General features: G+C 29.5%; 1 protein-coding gene across 1 annotated transcript; it reads left to right on the forward strand.

Annotated features, from left to right (window-relative positions):
• Positions 1-20,513: 20,513 nt before the first annotated feature.
• LOC113367080 (cuticle protein 7-like) lies at positions 20,514-21,230 on the forward strand. The gene has a single exon (XM_026608709.1). It carries the CDS (start codon positions 20,514-20,516, stop codon positions 21,228-21,230), a length of 717 nt encoding a protein of 238 aa, XP_026464494.1.
• Positions 21,231-26,123: the final 4,893 nt, after the last annotated feature.

Here is a 26,123-nt window from a genome sequence, read left to right on the forward strand (position 1 = left end):
CAAGTCAACTAACACTGATAAACTTTATAATTAATAATTTTGTTTTCAGTAAAAGATCCAATTTGCTGATTTATGTTCTCAACATTTTAAGTCATTCTTAATCTTTTCATTATTGGAAAAAGTATGTGTATCAATGTGTGTATGTGAGTCAAAACTTTTCTCGACGTTTTAAGTCATTTTGAAAAATCAAGTTTTTGACAGAACAAAGCATCCGATTTGAATGATCCAGAAAAACATTCAATTTGTAATGATGAGGATTAGTTTCTGGCAAACGCAGACCCAGCCATTTTGGAGATACGGAACTAAATATGCAAAAATTGCAGTTTTTGAGAAATCTAAGCATCCCATTTCAATGTATTTCTTTTGTCTATCGAAAATAATTCGGTTTTTAATTTTAATTCTGGCTAAGGTTCAAAAGCTTACTTATATATTTTTAATAAATAATTTTTGCAATTGCAATATTAGACAATTTTACAGTATTTATAATAATCTATTTGAAAACATTTAATATTCTTTAAATATTTCGTTACGGTACGGGAAGTTCCAGCAATATGCCTTGAGGTACGATGCCATATACCACTAGTTTAATTTCAAACAGCAATTGGAACTTAAAAGTTCTGTATCATTCTTAACAATGAGGCTTTTTTGAAAAGCAATTTTTTATTAGAATTTTTTTTGATAACGATGGTTTATATCTAATGCGATATTGCTGTAAAAAGCTCTTAGTCAATAGTCAAGATATTATACCTATATTTATAATTGAAATGCATATCACTACTACTTAATAGCTGGTTGTCCAAAACGAGCGTTTAAACCTGGAATTTCGTGATCATACCATAGCTATTCGAAGCTTCTGTAATTCATGATAATAAATTATTTTTTCAGGGCCCTCTTCATTCAATATAGTAAAAATAAAATGTCTTTTCACTTCAGGGAAATTTTCATACTAGCATGAAAGGAAATTTTGATGAATGGATTTTATTCTATAGCGACGTGATTCAATCAAATCTTCAACGTTCTTCTGTCTATTTATTAATTATGTTAAGTTGATTGAACTTGCCTAACATAAAACGCTCGTGTCTAATGACATCTTCAATATGGACGTGTGCCAAAACGTCTGAGAACAAAATAAACGTGAATTTTCCCATCTTTTGTTTGAGTTTGAAGACGTTCGTTTCATTATTGTATTAAATTGCGTGCCGTCGTTCCCGTTGATACGAATACCATCAGACATTCAATATCATCTATCTTTTTGTCCAATCTTACGTCTATTTTTGTCAACGAAATTTATTATTTAGACTCACATCATTTAGTAATGCGAGGAATGTGATGATGAGTATGTACATACCACACATAGGGAATAAATATTATAGAACTGTATTTATAAAATTCGAAAACGGTTACATTGATTATAATAAATTTGAAATTAATCTAAATTTGAAATCTTACCGCGGAGCAACTCACTACTATTTTGCAATTTCAAAAAGATTTTAATTTTTGTTTATTTACTTTTTTGTTAATTATCTTCAAATTTCAGAAAGGTTTGTTCTAAGTCTGTTGCATCCGTTCTTTTCTTCCTTATTTTTGAGCAGCAATTGAAACTCAATATTGTTAATTTAATTTTACAGCATTAGTAATAATAATAATGGAAAAGGACTACTTGCGATTAGTAAATAAACAAGTAATTACCCACTGCTTGATATCGAGCTGTCCGAGAAAGGTGTCGAACCTGGAGCTTCATAATTTCCAAATTTGCAGTTAAATAAGAAAAGCCAAATTGCAAATTGCTAATTACACTTATTGTTAGATATATAATAAGCTAATAAGAAAAAGATTTTTGACCGAACAAAATTAATAAAGCCAATAAACGTGAAATATTCCCGCAAGAACGTTTTTTATGCATTAAGTTTTAATAACAGAGAAAAAAATCATGTTATGTCAAAATTAAATTTTTGGTTGCACTTGATACTATTTATGAAATTTTTGATTGAATAATTATTAAAATTATCTGTATATAAATAATTTTAACTTATTTAAAAACCAATCTAAAATATTTAATATTTGCACTTGCAAATATAATTATCGTATTTAACTTTCTAATAATGTATGTAATAATTATTTTAATAATGTCATTTACGTATATCAAGGAAAAATACGTGTTTGTAACCGCATTGGGAATTACATTAGCGTGTAAAACACACATTGGTACAATAAAGTTAAATCAGAATTTATATACAACTTGTGCTGGAAATTAATTTGCCACTCAGTGAATAAATATCTAAATTAACTTTCAAAGCATGAGTTATAAAATTTCAATACTCGTGTAAAATCAGGCGTTTGAAATGCATTGTTAAAATTTTGTCAGAATTAAATACTTTTCTTTTTCTACCCCTAAGTTGTCAATGAAATTGCTCTTATCAGAGGGAAAGGCAACTCTTCTTAACTTATGTTTGTCGCAAATAACTTAAACAATAGTTTGTTGAATAAAAAGTCAAAATTTTTCTCACTTTTTTCAGGCAAAAAAAACATGCGGTCAATATCAAATGTTATATGTTAATATAAAAGCATTAGAGCATATATTAATGAGGATTTGTACTATTTGTGGTGATCTTGCGAATTACATTTCAATAATAATACTTTACTCTTATAAGTAATCCAGCACAAGAACAGAAATTTTTTTTTTAAAACTAATGTCAAAGGTAAAGCTCGCGTACTGCTTCAAGCGTTCATAGTTTGATATTTACTTGAAAGTAGTTACTTGCTTTTATTACTTTCAAACTTTTGTAATTACGTCTATTCTTTGTTTCTAGAAAAGATTTCTTAAGATATTTAACTAATTCCAATAATTATAAAGAAGTAAATGGTCATAATAGAAAAATATTATTTTAGTTCTCTATGCATAAATAGCGAACCTAAATCGTTGCCTTAAACTATTAACATTTTTATTGTATTTTTTTTAAATTTAATCAATTAAGAATTACAACTGTCGTGCATTGACATCTATTAATTGTACTGACTAAATTTTTTGTATAAAATTAATCATAATATATTTAATATAACATGCAGTGATCTTTGATATGATACTCAACGAGGCGCAGCTATTTGTTTACTGCCAAAACAGCTGAATTAATTGGCACCACAACTTGCTTAACGATTATTTATATTTATACACTACAGAGAGATTGATTTACTGCATTAATACTCAAACCTTTGCTTTGACCAAAGATACAAATGATATTCATTGTAGAATTTAATGTAGTTTCAGGAGTTTCATGAAATATTTTTTTTCATCTTGTTTTAGCATTCTAAAAATTCGATTTATGCAGCCTTATATGGCAAATATTTTTCACATTTCCAGTTGATAAACTTGTTAAAATGGGAGACATTGGAGTTATTTATGAAATGCTTTAGGATGCTTAGTGCGTGAAAAGGAAAATCCCTATTTGAAAAAATTAACATAATATTTATTTAACATTTTGGATTTTTATAACTGTAAATAGTATAATATAAATATAAGCTTCAATATTTAAATAGCTTTTCATAGCTTTGAACTCTTTTCCACTATTTTAATTAACAAATTTTTTTTAAATTGATACCATGTAAATATTTAGTAAATGTACTGAGATGTCTATTTCTAAAATCTAGTTATACCTTTGGATTTTTATCTTAGCACTATATAAGGATAGTGCTAAGTATGTAAAACATATAATTTTTTGCTGTAAACGGAATGTAATTTAAAAAATTAAACATAGACTTTGTGATTTTTATAACTGTTAATAATGTAATATAAACGACTTTTTAAAGCTTCAAACTCTTTTTCACTATTTAAATTGATGAATTCGTTCAAATTACATACTTTTGAATTATTTATTAAGTGTGAAAAGATAAAATCAATATTTTTAAAAACATTACATATATATTTGGATTTTCTATCTTAGCACTGTAACTGTAAAATATATAATTTTCGCTGTAATATTTGATAAAGATAATTAGAACAAAAATATTAATTGTATATTAACAAAGAAGTTAGTGAATTTTAATAACTCTAAACTATTCAAGTGTTAAGGATATAAAATGTAGTTGCAAAATAACTAATATTAGGCACGTATTGAAGGATATAAATATAAATGTAAAGATAAAGAAGGCAAAGGGGCTACTTGTAACAGGAGTAAGTAGTAACAGACGTTTTTCAATAGAATCGTCAAATTGAGCAACTACGTAATTTTTACTAACGATATAAAATTATACTATCATAAAAATTATATTTAAATTTTCGGGTAATTTTGCATTTTATGTACCTTATTTGTTTAAAATTTATCAATCTTAGTAGATTGCTAAATTATTTCAATAGTTATTTTGAATATTGTAATAAAAATCACATCTGGGGTTAGTTGAAACAAAACCTTAGGGCTAGTTGTAACATACAAAAATTATATACAGATTCAAGTGTAGATTATTGAATGAAATGAATAGTTTGTAAGATGTAAGCACATGTAAATTGTGTCACAGGAGGCGCTATAGCTTTTGTTTGTAATAATTGAAGTTTGAGTTGATTTTATATATTATTACACTAATATATTTTATCTGTATTATTTAAAGTTTGCGTTGGTCTATGAAAACAATTACTTAGAAACAAGTCAATTTATTCCGTAGAAGTATAATTAGTGGATAACAAGATATACTATTTCAGAAAAATCTGTTACAACAAACCTTTGCTTGGTAGAAGAATAGTTATAGCATATATATATATATATATATATATATATATATATATATATATATATATTAGGGTGGTCCTTAAAAAATGGTCATTTTCGAATTTCCTTGCTTCCAGGGGCTCAAATGGTTCCAAATTGATGAAAAACAATTCTCTGAAAATTTTAGCTCTTAGTATTAACGTTTAGATAGAGCGCAATTCAATCAAAGTTTTGTATGGAAATAGCATGGAAAATTTTCAAAAATTTTAAAAATGTTATTTAGATGTAATTTAGCAAACAAATGAATGATTAAAACTCATTCATTTGTCGCTAAATTATACCTAAAACATTTTTTTTAAATTTTCAAAATTTTTTCCATGCTCTTTCCATACGAAGTTTGATTGAATTGCGCTCTATCCAAAACGTTAATATTAAGAGCTAAAACTTTCAGAGAATTGTTTTTTATCAATTTGGAACCAATTGAGCCCCTGGAAGCAAGGAAATTCGAAAATGACCATTTTAATGACCACCCTAATATATATATATATATATATATATATATATATATATATATACATATATGTCTTTATTTTGTAAAATTAGTGGATGACAAGATATATTAGTTGAGAAAAAACTGTTACAACAAGCTTTTGCTTCTATAATATATTTTTGTGATCTGATTTATTTTCATTAATATGTGGCGATATCAAGCAGGCTGGTTTGCTTTGTAAAAAACAATCGGACATGTCATGTAATTTTGATATCGAAATATTTTTATAGTTAATAAATTTATATTTTTTTATTATGTTGGGAGTTTCTAATTTTATATATTATCATAATCATTACGACTCCCACATTGGTGACCCCGACGTGACCCCGAATTGACGCCGAGTGCCTAAAATTGGGAGCAAAACGCCTGGCCTATCCTCCAGTTGTGGCAGGCGGTGCCCGGGCTAATAGAATCCACTACACACACAACCCAACCACTGCGTCCACAAATGCAGCAGCTGGTCTCGGATCTTTGACTGCTGGCGCAGCAGAAACCGCCAGCCCTAGTCCTTTGCAGCCGACGCCTCCGATCGCCTTTCCACCGCCGTCGCCTATTCAGGGTAAACCCGAACTGATACCCGGCATCGCCCTTACCGAGTTTGAAGAAAGACGATATCGTTTGCTGGATTTGATCAGATCTGCCAGCGATGTCAGGAGCAAGGACAGCATCAACTATATTCATCTTCTTTACGATTTGAACGAACCACATTACTACTCCCACATTGGTGACTCACGACGATGGAGATGAAGATAAAGGAGTTTTATTTTTCGAAGATTTAAGAAAAATTGATTTTGACGCAGCACCATAATCATTGGTCTTCAGTGACGACCTATAAGGTATGTCCAGTCCAATCCATCATAGTTAACGCACTTACTATCTGGATCAGACTTCCGAGGTTACTCATTTGGTATACCCAGACCTCAGTGTTTATTGCTGACAGAAAAAATAATTTGGAGCCTGAACTTTTCATTGGAATGCAATTCAACCTCTCTTTCTCTGTTAACTCAACAAATCGTCTTATAATGCTACCTCCCATTATCGGTGACAACGACGAATCAAAACAAAAATTTGACATAATTTATTGGATTCCACAATTCTGGACTCTTATGTCAAAGAAACCAATGATCCTGATTTGGATAAAGAGCCAACTTCTTTCTCTGATCGGAACTCATCAGATACGAATGCAACGCTTGCAGAAATGGAAATTGTACCCATAAATTATGCATTCTAAACATTAAGTTATTCTGATATAACTAATACCCATTAGATCGAGAACATTATGCAGAATATGGAGTTGATGGCAGGTCAAATCACCACATACAGTGGATCTGCTGACGAAACATGGAAATTTGTAATTGACCAGTATTACAACACTGGTCTGCTATAATCTGCTTTCCCACCACATTTTTATAACGTGTTTCCCTGTATTTTTTTTTAAACTGTGAGATCAACACTGGGCAGGAGTGTGTGGCGATATCAAGCAGGCTGGTTTTGCTTTGTAAAAAACAATCGGACATGTCATGTAATTTTTGATATCGAAATATTTTTATAGTTAATAAATTTATATTTTTTTATTATGTTGGGAGTTTCTAATTTTATATATTATCATAATCATTACGACTCCCACAAATATATGACTAAATTACCTGATTTCTCATACTCGCACGCCAATCAATGATGCAAATCACCTTGTTTATTTCACATTTTTTTATATTTTTAAAATTCAAAATTCATAGTTCAGAATACCATAACCTTCTAATTACAACTATTTGCGTTTGTATACACTTACTTCACACACAATGAACAAGAAACTTTCTGTCATCAGTCAATTACACGTTCACGCACTGTTCCAAAATGTTCTATTATGTTTACACTGGAATTGATGTTTAAAATATTCAGAACTTAAGTACACGAAGCAATTTTCGCATGATGGTCTATTTACATACGGGAGTCAGTTATTATTTAAATGAGCACGTTTTCTTGCCATGTCACGCGAACATCGTGCTTTGCCGTTATCGCACTGCGGGGATCAATCCTAGACATTAGTTCTGTCTGGTTCGGCGATTTCACTTACACAAACTGATACGCATCGATATACAATCTTCTTATAAACGCATATGTGTTTGTGGCGAATGTACGAATGTATGTTTTAACTCGCGGCCGGCCTGGTGCGACGTCAGCCTGGTTGACTGCCTGCCAGCCGTTGATAAGCTCAGTTCGCCACGGACTGATTCGAAATGTGCCCCTGACTGGCGCGTTGCGATTGCCGAGCTCTAAGAATGGTTGAATGCCGAGCGATGGGAAAGCGTAGCACGATTGAAGCGACATGCCGTGTCCCGGTTACGTGTTTCGTTTTAGTGCATTACAGAAAATGTACTATTATTGCGTGGCATCGTGCCTTAAGGCAAATTGCAGGAACTACCCGTACCAGAATTAAATATTCGAGGATAAAAATTAATTATCAGTAAATATTGATCAATAATTAATAACGGTTTTTGTAAATATTCTCAAAGAGAATTATAATTACTATATATTTTATAGTAAGTAGTTCATATAATATACAGTGATGTATTTATTGCACAAAACAAACGAATGAATCATATAAAATATATACATTATTAAACTGAGTTGTAAATTTAGAATTTGTATTTAAAGTATAAAATGTTGTATGTTTTTGAAAGTTTTGAAAAAAAAATGTAGTACTTACTTACAAAATTTATCTGATAATTTGATGTGTTTTTGTCTAATGATCATTTTGGACCGCCCAATATATATTTTTTTTCGTCTATATCTCCGAAACCGCCGGACTTAGCTTCCCAAAAATGTAATAAAAACTGAATTACCATCATTGGCTCTTTTTGCTCCGTATCTTTGAATCGGCTGGACCTGTTTTCGCCAAAAACTAATCAGCACGTCTCCCCATTAATAGGAATAAAATGTTTTCTTAAATTTTTAAATCGGTTGACCCGTTCGCTCGAAATCGTGGACCAAAAATTGTGTCCCAACATACATGAAAAACCCTTAAAACGTAAAGATAAGGAAAAAAAAATTATTTTCGATTTTTGCGATTTGTATAACTCACCCCACGTGAAGTTAATAAATATATCATTATTTTTGATGTATGACAAATTATTTTCTATTTACTGTACTTTGAAGTTGAAAAAAAAACTGTACTTGAATATTTCTTTACAATATGTACTACATTTGTGTTAAAATTGCAAGTGTCGTAGTCGTAATTACTTTTAAGTTTTACAACCCATATAAATAGCTATATAGGTGAAGCTTTACTTTTTTAATTCTTCGTGAGTTTTAATTATTAAAACTGCCAGTTGCGCTTATACATACAATTTGCTTCTGCTTAGACTCTGAAAAACTATTTTATTGTTCAATTTTTTGTTTACTCTAGTTTTAAAATACATAATATTATAAATCATATAATAGAATCAAATGTTTTGTTAATATTTTGTTCCATTTCTTTGCTTCTCCAGATTCATTGTTAATTCTCAAAATTATACGAATACATTGGAAATTAAATTAATTTAAGCGATATTTTGTTGAAATGCATTATACTTGGAAATGAGCCTTGCATAGATATGGCTATTTGTGAAAAGACAATTAGAATGATTTGTTATTTTACACTCACTAATTCATGAGACAAATAACACATATCAAGCAAACAACTATGCATCTATGTTCAGTAATATTCCCAGCTAATTCGTCATTGTAGACAAGTTTTTAGCTATTTTTCAAAAGTTGTATTTTTTATTCTAGTGGTGCAGTGTGCAGTTTAATTATTAGGTGGAATAACAAAATTGGAAATCATAATCTAGTTATGTATGTTTAAGCATAATATTCAAATATTTTTATCAACTCTTTCTACTACCATAAATCTGTTTAATTTATCATAATTGGGCTCAATATTTCTCAAAATATGATTATTATAAATGAAGTGGACCACATTTTTTGTAAAAAGCGCACTAGTTATAACCTTTATGTCGAACTTTGTCAAAGGAATTCATCATTAGAGTTGCAAAAAGTATTGATTAATTTTTTTTCTGAAATGTCTTTTTTTAATTTCTATTACATTATACTATTTATATTATTAACTAGATTTTATTGTCTACATCTAGTATAAAGGCTTATGTGGTCCTTTTTACCCCAACCACATGCAAGCTATTCTTGGAGAGTCTGATTTAAATATAACAATTAATTTTGTTAAACAATTAAATAAAGTATACATAAAATTATATTGTTGCATGATAAACTAAACAATCATGCTTGAAAACAAAGACTGACAACGAAAAATAACCTTTCATTGCAAAATTGAAATTGTGGCCGTAAGGCAATGACTGATTACACATCTTTTTCCTCTACTTTCTAATATTGTTGTTGAAAATTTTCTAACATTACTTGTCTCTCAGATATTGGCCGTGGACTCTTTATCTATGGACCTTTAAAACCCGCTATACCCTATGTATCCATATCTACGTGTTCGATAATTTGTTAATCTGATATTTGATTATAAAAGTTCCAAAAATATATCAAAAAGCACAATCCCATAGAATTAATAAAATGTATGTTTTTATTCCTCCTGCACTGAATATCGGTACTACGCGTTGGGTCGGTTGCCCGGCGGAGACGAGCCACGAAGTATCGATCGTAGCGCCGTTGTCCTTCCCCGCGTTCCGTTCGCCCCTCGTATGTCCACCCGCAATGTCATGACGTCATCGACCATACCCCGGGACTAGCCGAGTCCTGAAGGATTGGATAGGATGTGCGGAACGCAAAACGATAACAGAGGCCGACGGACAGGGTTACACGCAGTCAGGGTTGATAATAGTCCATGGGAATAAGGTATTGGGAATAGATTGCACTGCGCGACAAAAATGGCACTTTAATTCTTTTTAACTTCCCGAAGGAGAAGTTTATGTTTTCATCAAAAAATACGGATCGATAATTTTATGTTTTCTCGACGTTTCAAGCCATTCTGAATCGAATGAGACCAAATTTGGAAAAAAGTATGTGTATGTGTGTATGGGTGTGTGTGTGTGTGTGTGTGTGTGTGGAAACAGATTTTTTGCCGTAAATCGACGTTTTCTCAAAAACGGCTGAACCGATTTAAAAAATTTAAAAGCCATTGGATGTATCTCGATTACTTTCTTTATAAATCGCAGAAAAGTGAAAAATGTTTTGAAATCGATTATGAAAATTCAAAGATATTGGTTGGAAATCGTGCTGATTAGTTTTTGGTAGAGATCGGCCGGGCCGTTTTCTTGTAATAAAGTTTTTTTAAAAAAAATTTCGACGATTTTTATGATTATTTTTTTGACGGTAGATACCATAGTCTTATAGATCATACTAAAATATTACTAACCTACGACAACTCGTTTAGCTTTAAAAATTCATCAAAGTTTGCAAAAATTAGTATTGTCTTTTTGGCATTTGTCAAAATTAGAACTTTCATCGACGTTTGCTCAAAAACGCCTAAACCGATTTCAGAAATTTAAAAACCATTTGATGTATCTCGATTAGGATTGTCGTTTCTCAGTTTTGTGCGACGATCGGCCGAGCCGATTTTTTGTAATTTGAAAAAAAGTGTTAAACTTTTTGTCTGCATTTAAGCTCATACTACCGAACCGATTTTGAAAAATCAAAAACTTTTCGAAAGATATTGGTTGGGAATGATACTGATTAGTTTTAGATGAAAATCTACCGAGCCGTTTTCTGGTAATTAACTATTGAAAAAAAAAATTAAGCCGATTTTTATGTAACTTTGTTTAGCGAAATATATCACAGTCTTGTAGAACTTACTGAAATATTACGGCCTTGCGACAAGTAGTTTAATTTTCAAAACTAATCAAAGTTTGAGAAAATGAGTAGTTTTTTTGACGTGTGTTAAAATTAAAATTCGACGATTTACTTGGAATAACAATAGAGTACTTGGTCTTAATGAACGTGCTAAATAATTAAAGCCCTACAAAAAACTGGCTCAATTATAAAAATTATTGATTTTTGAAAATTTGCTTTTAAAAAATATTCCGACCGGGTTGACATGTTAGATTTTTAATATTATGTAATAAATCCACTTCGAATACTTTTAACTATTCATCAATAAATTTATCTATCATGGATTAAGTCGATTATTTACACATATCGGGAAGTTCATGTAAATCTACTTAGAATTGCGCGCTGATTTCAAATATACCTTTTATTTTTTCGCAATGGCACTGGTATTAGAGTTTTAGGGAACTACTTCTAGAGCAGCGTTTCTCAAACTTAATTCTTTCAACGCCCTTTTTGAAGATCAAAATTTTTGTAGCGCCCTCTTACCAAATTTTTTATACTTATATAATCTCTTAAAAACATTTTTTTAATGTTAATCATATTGTTATAGTGTGCAATATTAGTTGATGTAACCTTACATTCTAAATTAGTAAATTTTACCAGTTAGAACAAATAAACTGTTACTTAAAATAGTGTATACATGTAAAAAATTTGAGTCGTGGGCCTCTTATCGCCCTCTGGATCTTACAATCGACCCCCGGGGGGCAATATCGCCCACTTTGAAAAACACTGTACTGGAGTATTGAGGTCTACTTATGATCAGCTACAAGACCTCTATTAATGCTAATGATGAACAACCTAGGACATCAACATCTCCGGCCTATCATGTAATGGATGTAAAAACCAACGTTAACAGAACAGACAGGAAGAATCAATAACTGATATATTTGATGTAATAGATTTCGAAATATTAGCGGAGAACTGAACGAGAGTATCCACCAAGACATCAGGATTTTGGAGAAGCTATATCAAGGAAGTTGGGACATTCACATGATGCCTGACAATTGTTGGAGCTCACGACAAAATCAGTTAGGCCTTGTCCACGCTCGACATCCATATAAAAAAACGTTAAAATATAATATAGGTTGTATACTTTATTGCAATTTGAGGTAAAACTGGCACATTGGCATATCTAAAAAAATATAGTTGTTAGCAAATTTCTGTTACTGTTTTCGGAATCAGCGTCCTAGAATTACTTAAAAACCATCATAACATCTCAGAAAAAAATCTTTCCCTAAGGAGAAGTTGTGTTTCTTCCAGAAAATTCGATTTGCTAATTTGTGTTTTTTCGACGTTTCAAGCCATTCTGAATCGAATGAGACCAAATTTGAAAAAAGTATACGCGTGTATGTGAGCCGATTTTTGTTCTTTCGTCCAGGTTTATTCAAAAACGGCTGGACCGATTTCAAAAATTTAAAAACTATTCGATTAACTTGATAAGGACGTTTATCAGATTCTTGCGTCGATCGGTAAAACGATAGATAAACAATTGAAATGAGTAAAGCCATTTCTTTGGAAGTAGCAGAAAAGTGTAAAAAAATTTCGTCGTCCACAATCCTGAATCATCGATTCAAAAATGTTAAAACTGTTCGAACAATATTGGTTGGAAATCGTTCCTAGTGATTACATTGTGTTAAAGATCAGCATTCTTCGTAACTTTTTGCTGAAAAAAATTGTTTTGACGTTTTTGATTAAACTTTATAGGACAATAGATCTCGTAGTCTAAAATATCATATTAAACGATTATATTATAAAAAATCATCGTGCGTTTAAGCGATTTTAATCAGAATCTGTGCGAAGCATTTGTATGTTCTGCGGTGTTTCGTAGGTAGCTACTGATTACACTTTATGTCCACAATCAAATAAAATATATTTTTAGAACCCAAAATGGATGAAGTGAATTGTATTGAACAAATTTATTTAATTTATACGCATATGTTATATGTATATTTGAACGTACATTTCAGTGAAAGCAAAAACTTAATTTTCAAAATAAACAATAACACATTTTATCTAAAAAGCTGAATCTGTAAAAATTTCGAGAAGTTCATGAAACTTGCCTCGAAGTAAACACCTAAATTTATATTGTATTATCCGCAGTTTTGCTGACTTTTTCTTTATATTATAGTAGAGTAGAACTATTATTCATTAACACATCATTCATCATTAACATGTTTAGCCCCATTTAGCCCCAAGCCGATTTATAAGGCTCTCCTCGTTGGAGAATTATTGTAAGAAAGATCTGGAAAAGTTTATTTTATTTTTTTCTTACTTCAAAATTAATGCTAACCATCGAAATGAGTTAATGCTAAATCATTATATATTTTAATTTAAGGAGGTATTCTACTGTAGAGCGATGAATTTTAGGTCATTTTTAAAGTGTCGTAAACGAAAGCAATTAATGTTTTTACTATCCATTTTTTACCACTTGTTTATTAATATTATTAAAATACAAAACAAAAATTAAAAAATAAAAAAGTTGAAAATTGTAAAAGCTGGTCTCAAGAAATTGCCACCTCAGTCTTGATATGATTTCAACCCTCCTAGCCATCCGAAATAAGAGATATAAAAAGATTATGAATCTACAATGATGTGTTTTTTTTTAGTTTTTCGAATTTTTAAAAAATAATAAAAATTGGAATTTGGGGATAATTTTAGTTCGGGCTATAGATAGGTCCAGTGGTGTTGTGCTAATATTATTTTTTGCCGAAACGCAAAATTTTAAAATCCGGTTCATAAACCGGTTAAAAAAAATTGATATTTTTCGATAAGAACTCACAAATCTAATATATTGACTTCTTATATAATTAACTCTATTATATACAGCTAGTCTACAAATTAAATTGTATAATGTATGAAGAAATCATTGAGTACATAATTTATATTCTTTAATAACACGAATTATATTTATTGTGGTATTATTTGTATTCATTAATACTTACAGGTATTTATTAAGATATAAATGTACTCAAGATTTATTACAATACTTTATAAGACTTAACCTAATAATACGATAGATAACCAATTACCTATCTCACTATACTATATTATTGTATATCATAGGTAGATATCTATTATCAGTCATACCGTGAGATACCTACACCGTCATTAACTTATTATATACCTACATTCTTTTTACTTCTTATAAATATTACTGTCTAATTTATATATTTACCTATATTATACAGGTTTACCTTACGCCCTATGTATTATCTCTACCTATCTATTGTCTATACCGGGAATTGAACCCGGGACTTCCGCGTGGCGGTCGCGCGCCTTAACCACTACCCTATCGGGTACCCCCATTAATAATATAATATGGGACGCACTGTTGTTTCCGCTGGTCATTTTCTAATTAAATAGGTGATTAATACTAAGGTGGCGCGACGACACGCGAAAAAAGACGGTTGATTGTAGCGGTTGACGGTGGTCTAGTGGTTAAGGTTGTCGCGTGCCACGCGGCGGACCCGGGTTCGATTCTCGGTAGGGTTAATGTAGCGTGTAAGGAAAATTATAGGTGATAGGATATATAGTAGATATAAGTTAGGTGTGTTCGATATACAATGTAGGGATTTGAGAATATTTGATGAAATATAGCGTATGGTACAGATGTAAGGCGTGTAGTATAGAATGCAACGTATATACATACGTAAGGCTATAAAAATACACGAATAGGAACCTATGATGTAGGTGTTAGCGTATAAAAAATGCGAATGAATTCAATTGCGAATAATTTAAGATTTAATTTATAAATATTATTTTTTCTATAAGAATTTTTATCTCGGTATTAAATATCTAAAATATCCAAATTATCCGTTAAGGCATCGATTACACCTTACTGCTGCCTTTGACGTTATCACTTCATAGAAAATTAATTACTGCACTTTTAAACGATTGTGTGCACTGTGCGACAATAGACATAGAACTATATATTTTATTGAATGTTTGAGTAACTTGTGCGAGCTGATTTTCTTAAGATGTTCTTAGTCTCGCAACTTACTGAATTCTAAAAATTCTAAATTTAAAAATATAATATAAAAATTATTATACCGCTGTCTGGAAGGGATGGCAATTTATAAATATACAGATTAATACATACAAAATTTGGAATTTTTCTATAATCCGTAATATTGAGAAAGTTTGCATTAGACCTAAAAAAGGATGCTTATTTACCTAAGCTATGTAAATATATATGGAAATATTATATGATTTGCACATGCATCCTGTGCTCACTTAAACTAAACAATGATCATAATATATTTAACGAATTTTTAACAGTATTTACAAATTACATTCAAATCACCCAAAGCAAGTTGGTTAAAGTCGTGTAATTTTTTAATGTGCCTCCCCCCTTTGAATTTAAAAATGGATTTTTCTGTGTGCCCCACGTTGGGAATTACTAGTCTAGGAGTACAATTTTTCAATCTACTACCAGGTTAATCCATAATTGAGTGATCATCAATTCCACAGCACCTTCATCCGATTTTTAAAAGATCAAAGTTTCTATGAATATGCAGACAAATCTCAAATTGTAGGCCGAAATTTAGACAATAAGTCTATTGAAATATCAGGATAACTCTTTTGCTATAAATTGTCAACTAATTTACCAATATATAAATGTCAATAAAACAATAATTAAAAAAAATTACCAATAAATGTTGGATTGTAAAAATTTACAAGCGATCGAACGGCTTATATTTTTGCCTTAGATGGCAAAAAATTCATCCAATTATTAAAATATCACATTTTTTTGCAGTTCTTATGCTTTTGTATTTATAGAATTGCTTTTTTCGATACAATCAATTTCCATTATACGAATGTCTTAAATTATTTATTTTATTCGACTAATGCCCGCTATGTCCGAAACAAGTCCAACTTATATCCGAAATAATCGGGCATCAGACACTTTTCGGTCTTAAAGTAACATATGTGAAATTTGAAATACACTACTGTATTGTAATTAATATTTCAGTTCATACACCTCAATTTGTAACTAATTTAAAAACGACTTTGATGAAACCAGTGGTGTTGTGCTAATATTTTTTGTCGGAACGCTGAAATTTAAAAACTGGTTCACAAACCGGTTCAAAAACCGGTTCTCATGTTTTTTCCGGTTCCGTTCGAAAAGGAAAGAAACAAAAATTATTACAAAACCCATTGTGTGCACATATATGTATGTTTATTACAATAATAAGAGCATTTAATAAAAATTAGTTCAATAATAATTCATAAAATTTACTTATTAAATTATTTTCTGTATGTAGCGATTTTTTTATATTTTTTCTTGCCGGAACGCGTTCCTTTCCAAAAATGATTTGCCGGAACGACGACGTTCCGGCGCGTTCCGGCTCGACAACACCACTGGATAGGTCTATAAACAAGACTCTCTGAACATTTCAAGTGAATCGGTCGTGTAAAACTCGAGAAATCGTGTCAACAGTACTGAAAAAGTCTGTTCTGAGAAAAACGCATTTAAAGTTTTGCGTGAAGCCAAAACCAGTATGACGACCGAGTCAGTAAAATGCATATATCTCCGAAAATAATTCAAATTTTCAAAAACCTTCTCGTACTCATATTCTTAGATAGTTAAACTTTAAAAATATGAAATAAAAAAATTCGATTTTTTTGAATTTCTACACTAGAATACCCCCTTAACTATTCCTTGTTTTTAATAGTTTTATATTTTATATGAATACATCTTCAAAATATAATAATAATTATTCAATAAACAGTATTGTTTATAAACTATAATTTACCAGAAAATGAACAATTTGTAATTAAACGTTATTTTAGTTGTTGTAAATTTTATTCATATTTGTACACTTATATTTTAAAATTTACTATTCATAAAATGTTTTATAATATTGTATTTAATTAATAAGCTATATTGCCATTGCCTTTTGATATTATAATAAATTCTAAAATGAATTTTTATCATGAAACATCAGTATGGCAAAGTATAAAAAAGTCGCGAATTGAAGTCGATTTATAACGAACGCGTAAAATTTGAAAATAAATCAAGATACGCGTTAAAATTTTATTTGTGCCCTTTTTATAAATTAAAACAATCTTGAAATTATTTAAATTTTATATTAAACGATTTGCAAAAATATAAAATATAAAAAAATGTAATATATATGAAATGTGTGGACAAAGTAAAAGAAAGAATATGTACTTATTTTATTATAGTTCTTAAGTACAAATTTATATTACGTTACAGTCGCTACCAAAAACTGTATTCAACTAATAATTCAATTCACTTGATTATAGTTTTTAATAATTTGGTAACAATCATTTTTAAAAACAAAAATATTTACTGAAAATAGATATAATTAATTAAGTTTAAAGATACATTTAGCACTGCAGTCATACTGAACCACATATTTCCTATTAATTCTGTGAAACTACTCAGGAAAATCCATTGCAGGAGAAGTTAAAATATTAATTTAAGATGTTTTAGATTACGAAACGTCATTATGAATTACCGCGTACTTGTCATACACTAAGTGTTTGATAACAGTTTAGATTTGGATAATTTATTATTATTGGGGTTTTTGAGGAAAAAGTCACCTAAAAATAAAAAAGACGTAAATGCCAGTTTAGAAATTTCATCTGTAATATATCATTCGTTAAAAAATGAAATTCAAATACTGGCACTTTCCAAATTGAGCAACCAACTGTTTAAATAACTTCTTAAAGAAGAGGTTTATGTTTTCGCGAAATCAGCAGAAAAGTATAAAAAATTGTCCACGTTTTATCACACAATTTTCAATCGATGTTAGAAATTCTAAAACTGTTCTAAAGATATTGATTGGTTATCCCGTTGCTTAGTTTTTGTAAAAATCGTTTCTTTGTAATTGGATATTGAAAAAGAGGTTTTTGGTAATAGATTTTGTAGTCTCAAGAAACATACTTAAATGTTATATGCCTACGATAAGCGGTTAAATTATAAAAATTCATCAAACTTTAGAATTTGACGCTCGTTTATGCAAATCTACAAAAATATACACATAATAAAATATATTTTTAATCACAAAATGAATGGAATCCAGGAAAGTGTGTTAAACAGATTAATTTAATTCACACAATCACAGATATTATAACTATGTTTCATAGATATCAATTGAAAATCGTTTTCAATGAAAGCGAAATCTTTATATTTGGAATAACCAGTTGTACATTTTATCAATACAGCTAAATCTAATTCTTGTTGATAAAGTCGATTATTAGCATGTATCGGGAAGTTCACGCAGCTTGCCTAAATACAAAATTCTACTAACAACTAAGTTTAATAATGTTCCAATAATTTAAAAAATACAATAAAATAGTCAGTTAGATATTTTGACTGTTTTTTAATATTCAAATTTTTAATATTGTTTTTAAACAACTACAATCAAATCATTTTATTGATACAATAATTATGATTTGACAGTTAAGTAATCAATTATTTCATTATGTAAGTTTAATCTATTTATTAAGTGGCACTATTAAGTTTTAATCTATTTAGAGTACTCCAATTGCGTTCAAATGTATAACAAACCCCAACTAACATTGTAAGGCCGATTCACCCACGCCTATGGTTCATCCCCTGGGTCCTCCCCTTAGTTATTGAACATCTTCAAAAAACAAATTGTTTTTTATTATTGGATATACTGTTCGAAAAAAAAACAATCAATGTATTGAAAAAATCCAGGACTTATCTATTGAAAATATATATATATATATATATATATATATATATATATATATATATATATATATATATATATATATATATATATATATATATATATATATATATATATATATTGGAAATGGGAAACTCACTCCGGAGTTATCACTCCGATACAACTCCTCCCTCGGAGTGAATCCGAGTGGAGTTGTCCCACCGGATTTGTCATATTCGACTTCACTAAACTGGTCCCTGGGTCCTCCCCTTAGTTATTGAACATCTTCAAAAAACAAATTGTTTTTTATTATTGGATATACTGTTCGAAAAAAAAACAATCAATGTATTGAAAAAATCCAGGACTTATCTATTGAAAATATATATATATATATATATATATATATATATATAATTATATATATATATATATATATTATATATATACATATATATATATATATATATATATATATATATATATTGGAAATGGGAAACTCACTCCGGAGTTATCACTCCGATACAACTCCTCCCTCGGAGTGAATCCGAGTGGAGTTGTCTCACCGGATTTGTCATATTCGACTTCACTAAACTGGTACTAAATATGTTAACATGTGCCGTTGTGCAGATATTTGCTTAAGATTTTTTACTAATACATATATTTAAATAAATTAAAAATAAGTAAACATAAAGTAAAAATAAGTTTTTTTTTCTCGTCTCAAAAAATGCTATTTTGTATTCTACATTATGTATACGATAATGTTTGTCCATAAATAAGCTCTTTCAATAGTATACAACCATCAACCAGCTAAAAATATTTAGTATTGTATTATAACTTTTACACAATTATGATTTTATAATTTTGTAAAAGTAATAGCTAATCAAACTACCTAATGTATAATTAATTCTCGAAAGGGAAATAATAAAAGAATGTGAGGTATTATTATTTTGAGAAAAATATTATACACAAAGATTTGATCTTATTTCATATATAAGGTTCACTGCATTATTTTTATATAATAATAAACATATTCAAAGAATTCTATATTGTCTCTTCAAAGCTAATTCAAAAATTGATTTTGATTCCCAAGTTTTTTGTCAATTTGAGATTTTTATGCATATTGAAATGCATGAAATAGTAATTATTATAATAACATGAACCAAAATGTTTGAACTATTTGTAAAGTATTTCCAAAGTCTTAATAAATCCTTATATGTTAACAACGCACTAGAGAACACATTTGTGTCAAGTATTATGTTTCAAAGTTGTCGGAGTTGTGGAGTTATACTCTAATATATATATATATATATATATATATATATATATATATGTGTGTGTGTATATATATATATATATATATATATATATATATATATATCAATATATTTCTCGATTACTTTTTATACAAGAAACTCACATAACCAAATGACTTTTTGTTTACAATTAAAACATAATTATTTTAAAAATCAATTGAACTAGTATTATGTAAATTCAAGAGCGATGACCTGCAGTTATTTCTTTCGAAATTGAAGCGAGTCAACCAAATATACACATATGCAATGCATCAACAATTTAAATGCACATGTACATAAACAACGTCATTTATGTTATCAAATACCTGTGATCAAGTAAACGGCCTTGGTTACTATCAAGGTCTATAGGGATAGTATGTTCATATTGCTATATAAACGAATTTTTTTCATACAATATTCATAGTATATACATAGTTACAACAAGCAATACTAAGAACACAAAATGACGTTTCTATCAATTTTGTGTTCTGTGGCAGTAGCCTTTTCGGCAGTGACTGCAAGTCCCCAAGTTCTGTACCAAACTCCATACATTGCGAGCCCTTACCTCGCTACTCCTTACGTCGCAGGAGGACACTTGAGCACCCAGTACCACTCACAAGACGATTTTGGACAATATGCATACGGTTACAACAACGGTTTTGACTCAAAGACCGAACATCGCTCTCTAGACGGAGTAACCCGTGGATCCTACTCCTATGTCGACCCTGAAGGAAAACTCCAAAGCGTGCATTACACCGCCGACGCAGTTAACGGATTCCGTGTGGCTGCCACCAATTTGCCTGAGGACTCCGGCTCCGTCCCATCTGCAATTGAATATACACCAGAAGTTGCTCAAGCTAGAGCTGAACATTTAAAAGCTGTCGAGCAGGCCAAAGCAGGTTATGTAGCCCCAATTTCTGGAGATGTCCCAACTCAAGTGGAAGACACGCCTGAAGTTGTCGAGGCAAGATCTGCTCATTTGAAAGAGGTCGAAAAAGCTAGGATTGACACTCTCCTTGCTATACTTTACGGTAACATTACCAAGCCATATGAAAAATCTTATAATGGTCCCGCTTTACAATACGTACCTTCATATGTAACACCTTACGGAACATATGTTCGGGGATCCCCGCCACCCATTCCCAGCACACACTGGATTCTTGCTTTACAAAAACAATGACTTCCATTAAATCGAATATATGCTTTATAAATATTAACAATATTTTGAAAACTGTAAACTGTCTAATGTTTTTTCTTGCACATGTACCCTTTGTATAGTTTTTAAATAAATTCATTAATATTCCTATAAGTGAAGAAGTTTATTTTTGCCATATTAATATTATGTTTTCTCGTCAATCCGTTCATTGTAAATCGCTTGAAACCAAATTTGGAACTAAATGTAAGAGGTTTTTTGCCTTAAAAAAGTGGCATAAACTTTCCGATATGTATTAATAAGTAATATGAAGCATCGATATCAAGCATTTAAAATACATTTAAATTATACTTAGCAGATAAGTGCATATTTGATCATGTACATACTCAAAAAAATTTAGAATAATGAGCAATGTTTTTGTGGTGAGAGTCAAAATTATATACATCTTAAAAACGACTGATTGTGTAATCTTAAAATGAAACAAATAAATAAGATATTATCGAGTTTCTGATTGAAGTATATATATTTAAATGCCATTTATGGTTTAATGTCATTTATGGTTTGAAATTTTGTAAGTCAATATTTTTATAAATCAGCCATTTCATGGATTAAAAAGAAATCTGAATTTTTTTAGTATTGGATTCTTATCAAACTTCATTCGTCAAGATTCAACATTCATATTGAAAAAATGTTGTTGTTTTCCATGTGTTTTTTTATGTTCTATTATCTGCTTTTTGCTGTTTTTATTTATTTTAATAACACTGATTTTTAAATAAGCACGATTTCATGTATCAGATTTGTCTGCAAAAATTCTCAATCTTAAGAGACTGACTTAATAATTTGTAAAATAAATTAGAAACAAATGAAAAGGTACATGTATGAAGTGTATAAATAATCACATTCTTAGAAAATATATGTAAACGCTAATGAATGGAAGAAAAAGTTTGTAGTGAATATCAGTTAAGAAGAAATTGAGAGGCAAGTAAAATGATTTTCTACTTTTATTATTATTGAACAGCATTCAGAACTATTCTATTGTGTTATATGAGATTCAGAGTTGTGATATATTCCATGACAGCCCAGCATTATTAGAAGTCAATTAAATATATGCCCTTATTCAATATGAGGTTTTTGTTAAAGATATTTGATGGTAATGTGACACGTATCGCAGCAATGATCTGAAATGCTTTTCAAATAATATTTAGATTTTTATTTCAAACGAAGAGTAATATCACTAGTAGGGTATGTCAGATCAACTACTATTATTTATTCTACTAAATTTAAAATTTACTACACATAAAATTGAGCATTAAATAAATTCAGTCAAAAACTTGCTTTAAATCACACATTTAAATTTGTCAATAAATTTTTTTGTCATTACAGATTATTCGAGCAAAAATAAAATAAAAACCGTTTTTAAACTTACTCAATATAGGTTTTGGTAGTTTTTATGTAAGGATACTGACAATAAATAAATACTATTCAATTCAATTCAATGAATTCCTGTGAAGTCTCAATCTGTATATCAAAGTTATTGCAGCATTATCAATGTTAGTTTAGATTCTGAATATACAAAGTTATAACCCATGTCCAAACAATTATGTTACCATTTATTAACTCAAGTTTTCCGAGAATGGGTTATAAAATAATTTGCAGTGAATTATCCACTTTGATCCAGAATGGGACTAAAATTTCTATGTTGCACTATTATGTATGACGATCTAATGAAAAACGTGGTTTGGAAATTCATTTATTTATAAAAACGATTGTAAAAGATAATCGTCTTTCGTAAAAATTTGAAGTGCTTGATAAGAAATACTACTGATATTATATATAATTGCACATGCTCATTATTGCCATTGCTGCATTAAGTTTAATCCGCATTTTAAGTGATTTTTATAATGAAGTTTATCCTTATCATTTTCTGCTTAGCATTCACCTCTGCTTGGGGTAAGTGGAATTTTTTATAATAAAACACATTTTGAAAAAAGAATGTCTGAATTGAACGAATTATAAAATTTTATTATTAAAGATTTTAAAAATGTATACAATTGTGTATTTTACTGATGTTTAGACCAAGGTATAAAAAATGTATTCAATAATTTTGAAGGATTCAGAATCCCTAGTTACATATGGCCATGGGCTCGAGAAAAATAGAATAGTTGGAGGACAAACTACACAAATTAACGAAAGACCTTATCAAGTATCAGTTTTGCGATACAACCAGCATAACTGCGGAGGTGTTATTTAAATAAAGAATATATTCTTACTGCTGCCACACTGTTTTCAATGAGTAAGTGTATATTGAATATTTTTAAATCATATTTACATACAATGTCTAAAAGAATTCAGATCATTCAAATCATTGTAAATTATCCAGGCGCGTATTATATAACAAATAACTTCATATATATATTCAACTTAATTTGATTATTCTGACAAAATATTTTTTTTACATTTTTTTATTAATTTACTAATTATGTTGGTTATACATATCGTTTGTTTATTATTTTGTTGTTATTGTGTGTTTTTTTCAATTGTTTGTATGTATTGATTCTAAATATGGGTTGCAAAAACCTTGGATATATTTGCGAGAATTAACTAAAATATTAAATATACTATAATAAATTTACTAAGTGAATATACTAAATAATTTCGTATTCCTTTTACTTAAATAAAATTTTGTTATACCGATATTGCAATTTTCTGACATCTTAAATACTGGTTTCACACTACATATATGTTAAAAAGTCAAAGATCTAGTTTGTCTTTGAGCAATTATATTTTGTAAACCAATTCAATTATATCACAACAAATAACACATATCAATGTAACAACTATCTGACTAGGTTCGGTAAAACTGCCAGCTCCAATTCATCATTATACTGATGGCTTGTTAAATAAATAATAAATTGTCATGTGGTCTTTCTTACTCCGATAAAAATGGGACGGCCAAGAAACATACAGTTTCATGTCTTGTTAGTTTAATTTCAAGGGATTTACGAAAATAATAGGTATGTTATTCAAACAATGCAAATAGAAATTTCATGAATACATTTTCTACAGAAATAACACAGTATATACTTTGATCTGATATTTTGTTAGATCAGCAGAGTTAAAATAACTTTATTCCAATACTTCTTGTGAAATTGCTTTTTTAACTTAATTTACTTTTTTCACTATTTCTTATTTTTTTACATCTTTGCGTGGGTAAATGTTCAGTTGATCCTTTTTACTCCACCCCCGTGTAAGATTTTATAGAAGTGATATAAAAAACGGTTGAATCTAACGCAAAATAATAATACATCTTATATAACGTATACCTAAATGTGAATTTAGGTCTCATAAACTAAACAACAGTGTTCACAACCAAAAAACTAACAACGAAAAAATATTGTTGTTGTGAATTTTCAAACATTAACGTTTATCTCCTGATAGCAACGTCGAAATCAAGGTGTCTGTTATTAATCTTTTTACTCCTACTTTTACCCCTTCAAATACTGTACTTAAAAAATTCTTAACTTTACTCGTTTTTTGAGATATCGGTACTGGGACCTTTTTACTGCGAACTTTCAAGCCCTGCTCTGTCCTATATACAATTTTTCTAACTTTTTCAAATTGGCAGTTTTATTTAAAATAACTAATACAAAATATTTATATTTAAATAGATATTATATAAATGGTAATAAATTTGTTGGATAGCAGTAATGCTGTCGATAACAGCTTTAAAAAATATCTAAAATATTTTTTGTAATGCCGAAGTGTTACATCTGATATTGTTTATATACCAATCATTAGTATTCATTATCTTACTTGTTAATAATGCCAATCTAATAATACAATAAGGATTTAGAATATCGTGTTTAAATATAATTTAGCATTGACTTGAATATGTGTTGATTATTTTATTAATTTATTTATTGAATTGCGTACGCTTTTTAATATTCAAAATTAAATTACCGGATTATCTTATATAATTGTACCCAAAACAATTTTGAACTTTTCTCTATAAATGTTCCTATTAACATGTCAAGAAATTACACTGTATCTTGATAAAACATTTTTAACTTTCCGTAGGGTAAGTTATTGTAATCGTCCAAAAACCGAAATCGAAAATTTTTGCATTTTTCGACGTTTGAAGGTTTCTGAACATTTTGGCATATTTCAGATAAAATGATGTGTGTGTGTATGTATGTATGGATACAATTTTTCGTTACGTTTTCGGGCGCACGGATCAAACGATTCGAATGGTTTAAAAACATTCGATTCCTATCGATAGGGAGATATGCTGATTAGTTTTTGGCACAGGCATATCCAGCAGTTACGGGGATAAAGAGCAAATAGTGCAGAAAATAGAAATCGAGTTTTGGGAGAACAGAGCATCCGATTTGAATGATCTAAAAAAGCATTCAATTAGTAATGATTGGAAAAATGGTTTAAGTGTCTGGCAAGGCAGACCCAGCCATTTGAAGATACAGAGCTAAACGTGCAAAAACGTGCAAAACAGTTTTTGAGAGAACTAAGCGTCCGATTTAAATGATTCAAAGAACTTTCTGCTTGTTTTAACAAAATAATTGATTTTGGAAAAAAAATGGTTTCAAAAAATTTTTTTTTCATATTTTTTTTTTTTTTTTTTTTGTATATCGAAGATAATTCAGATTTTTATTTCAATTCTGTTCTAATATACTTTAAACAAATAATTTCAACTTTCCAATTCAGTTTATATAATTTTTATAAATATTAGACAATGTTACAATATTATAATAATCTATTTAAAACATTAATATTCCTTGATTATTTCGTTACGGTACGGAAGTTTCAGCAATTTGCCTTAAGGCACGATGCCATACACCATCTGTTCTTCTTTTTCTTGGGTTGCCTTTGGGTACAATAAAAGCAGTTTTGCTTCTTACAGATTTT

The sequence above is a fragment of the Ctenocephalides felis genome, unplaced genomic scaffold, assembly GCF_003426905.1.
Source record: "Ctenocephalides felis isolate EL2017-DRISC unplaced genomic scaffold, ASM342690v1 CF-g0.4_SCAFFOLD_01170, whole genome shotgun sequence".
NCBI lineage: Eukaryota > Metazoa > Arthropoda > Insecta > Siphonaptera > Pulicidae > Ctenocephalides > Ctenocephalides felis.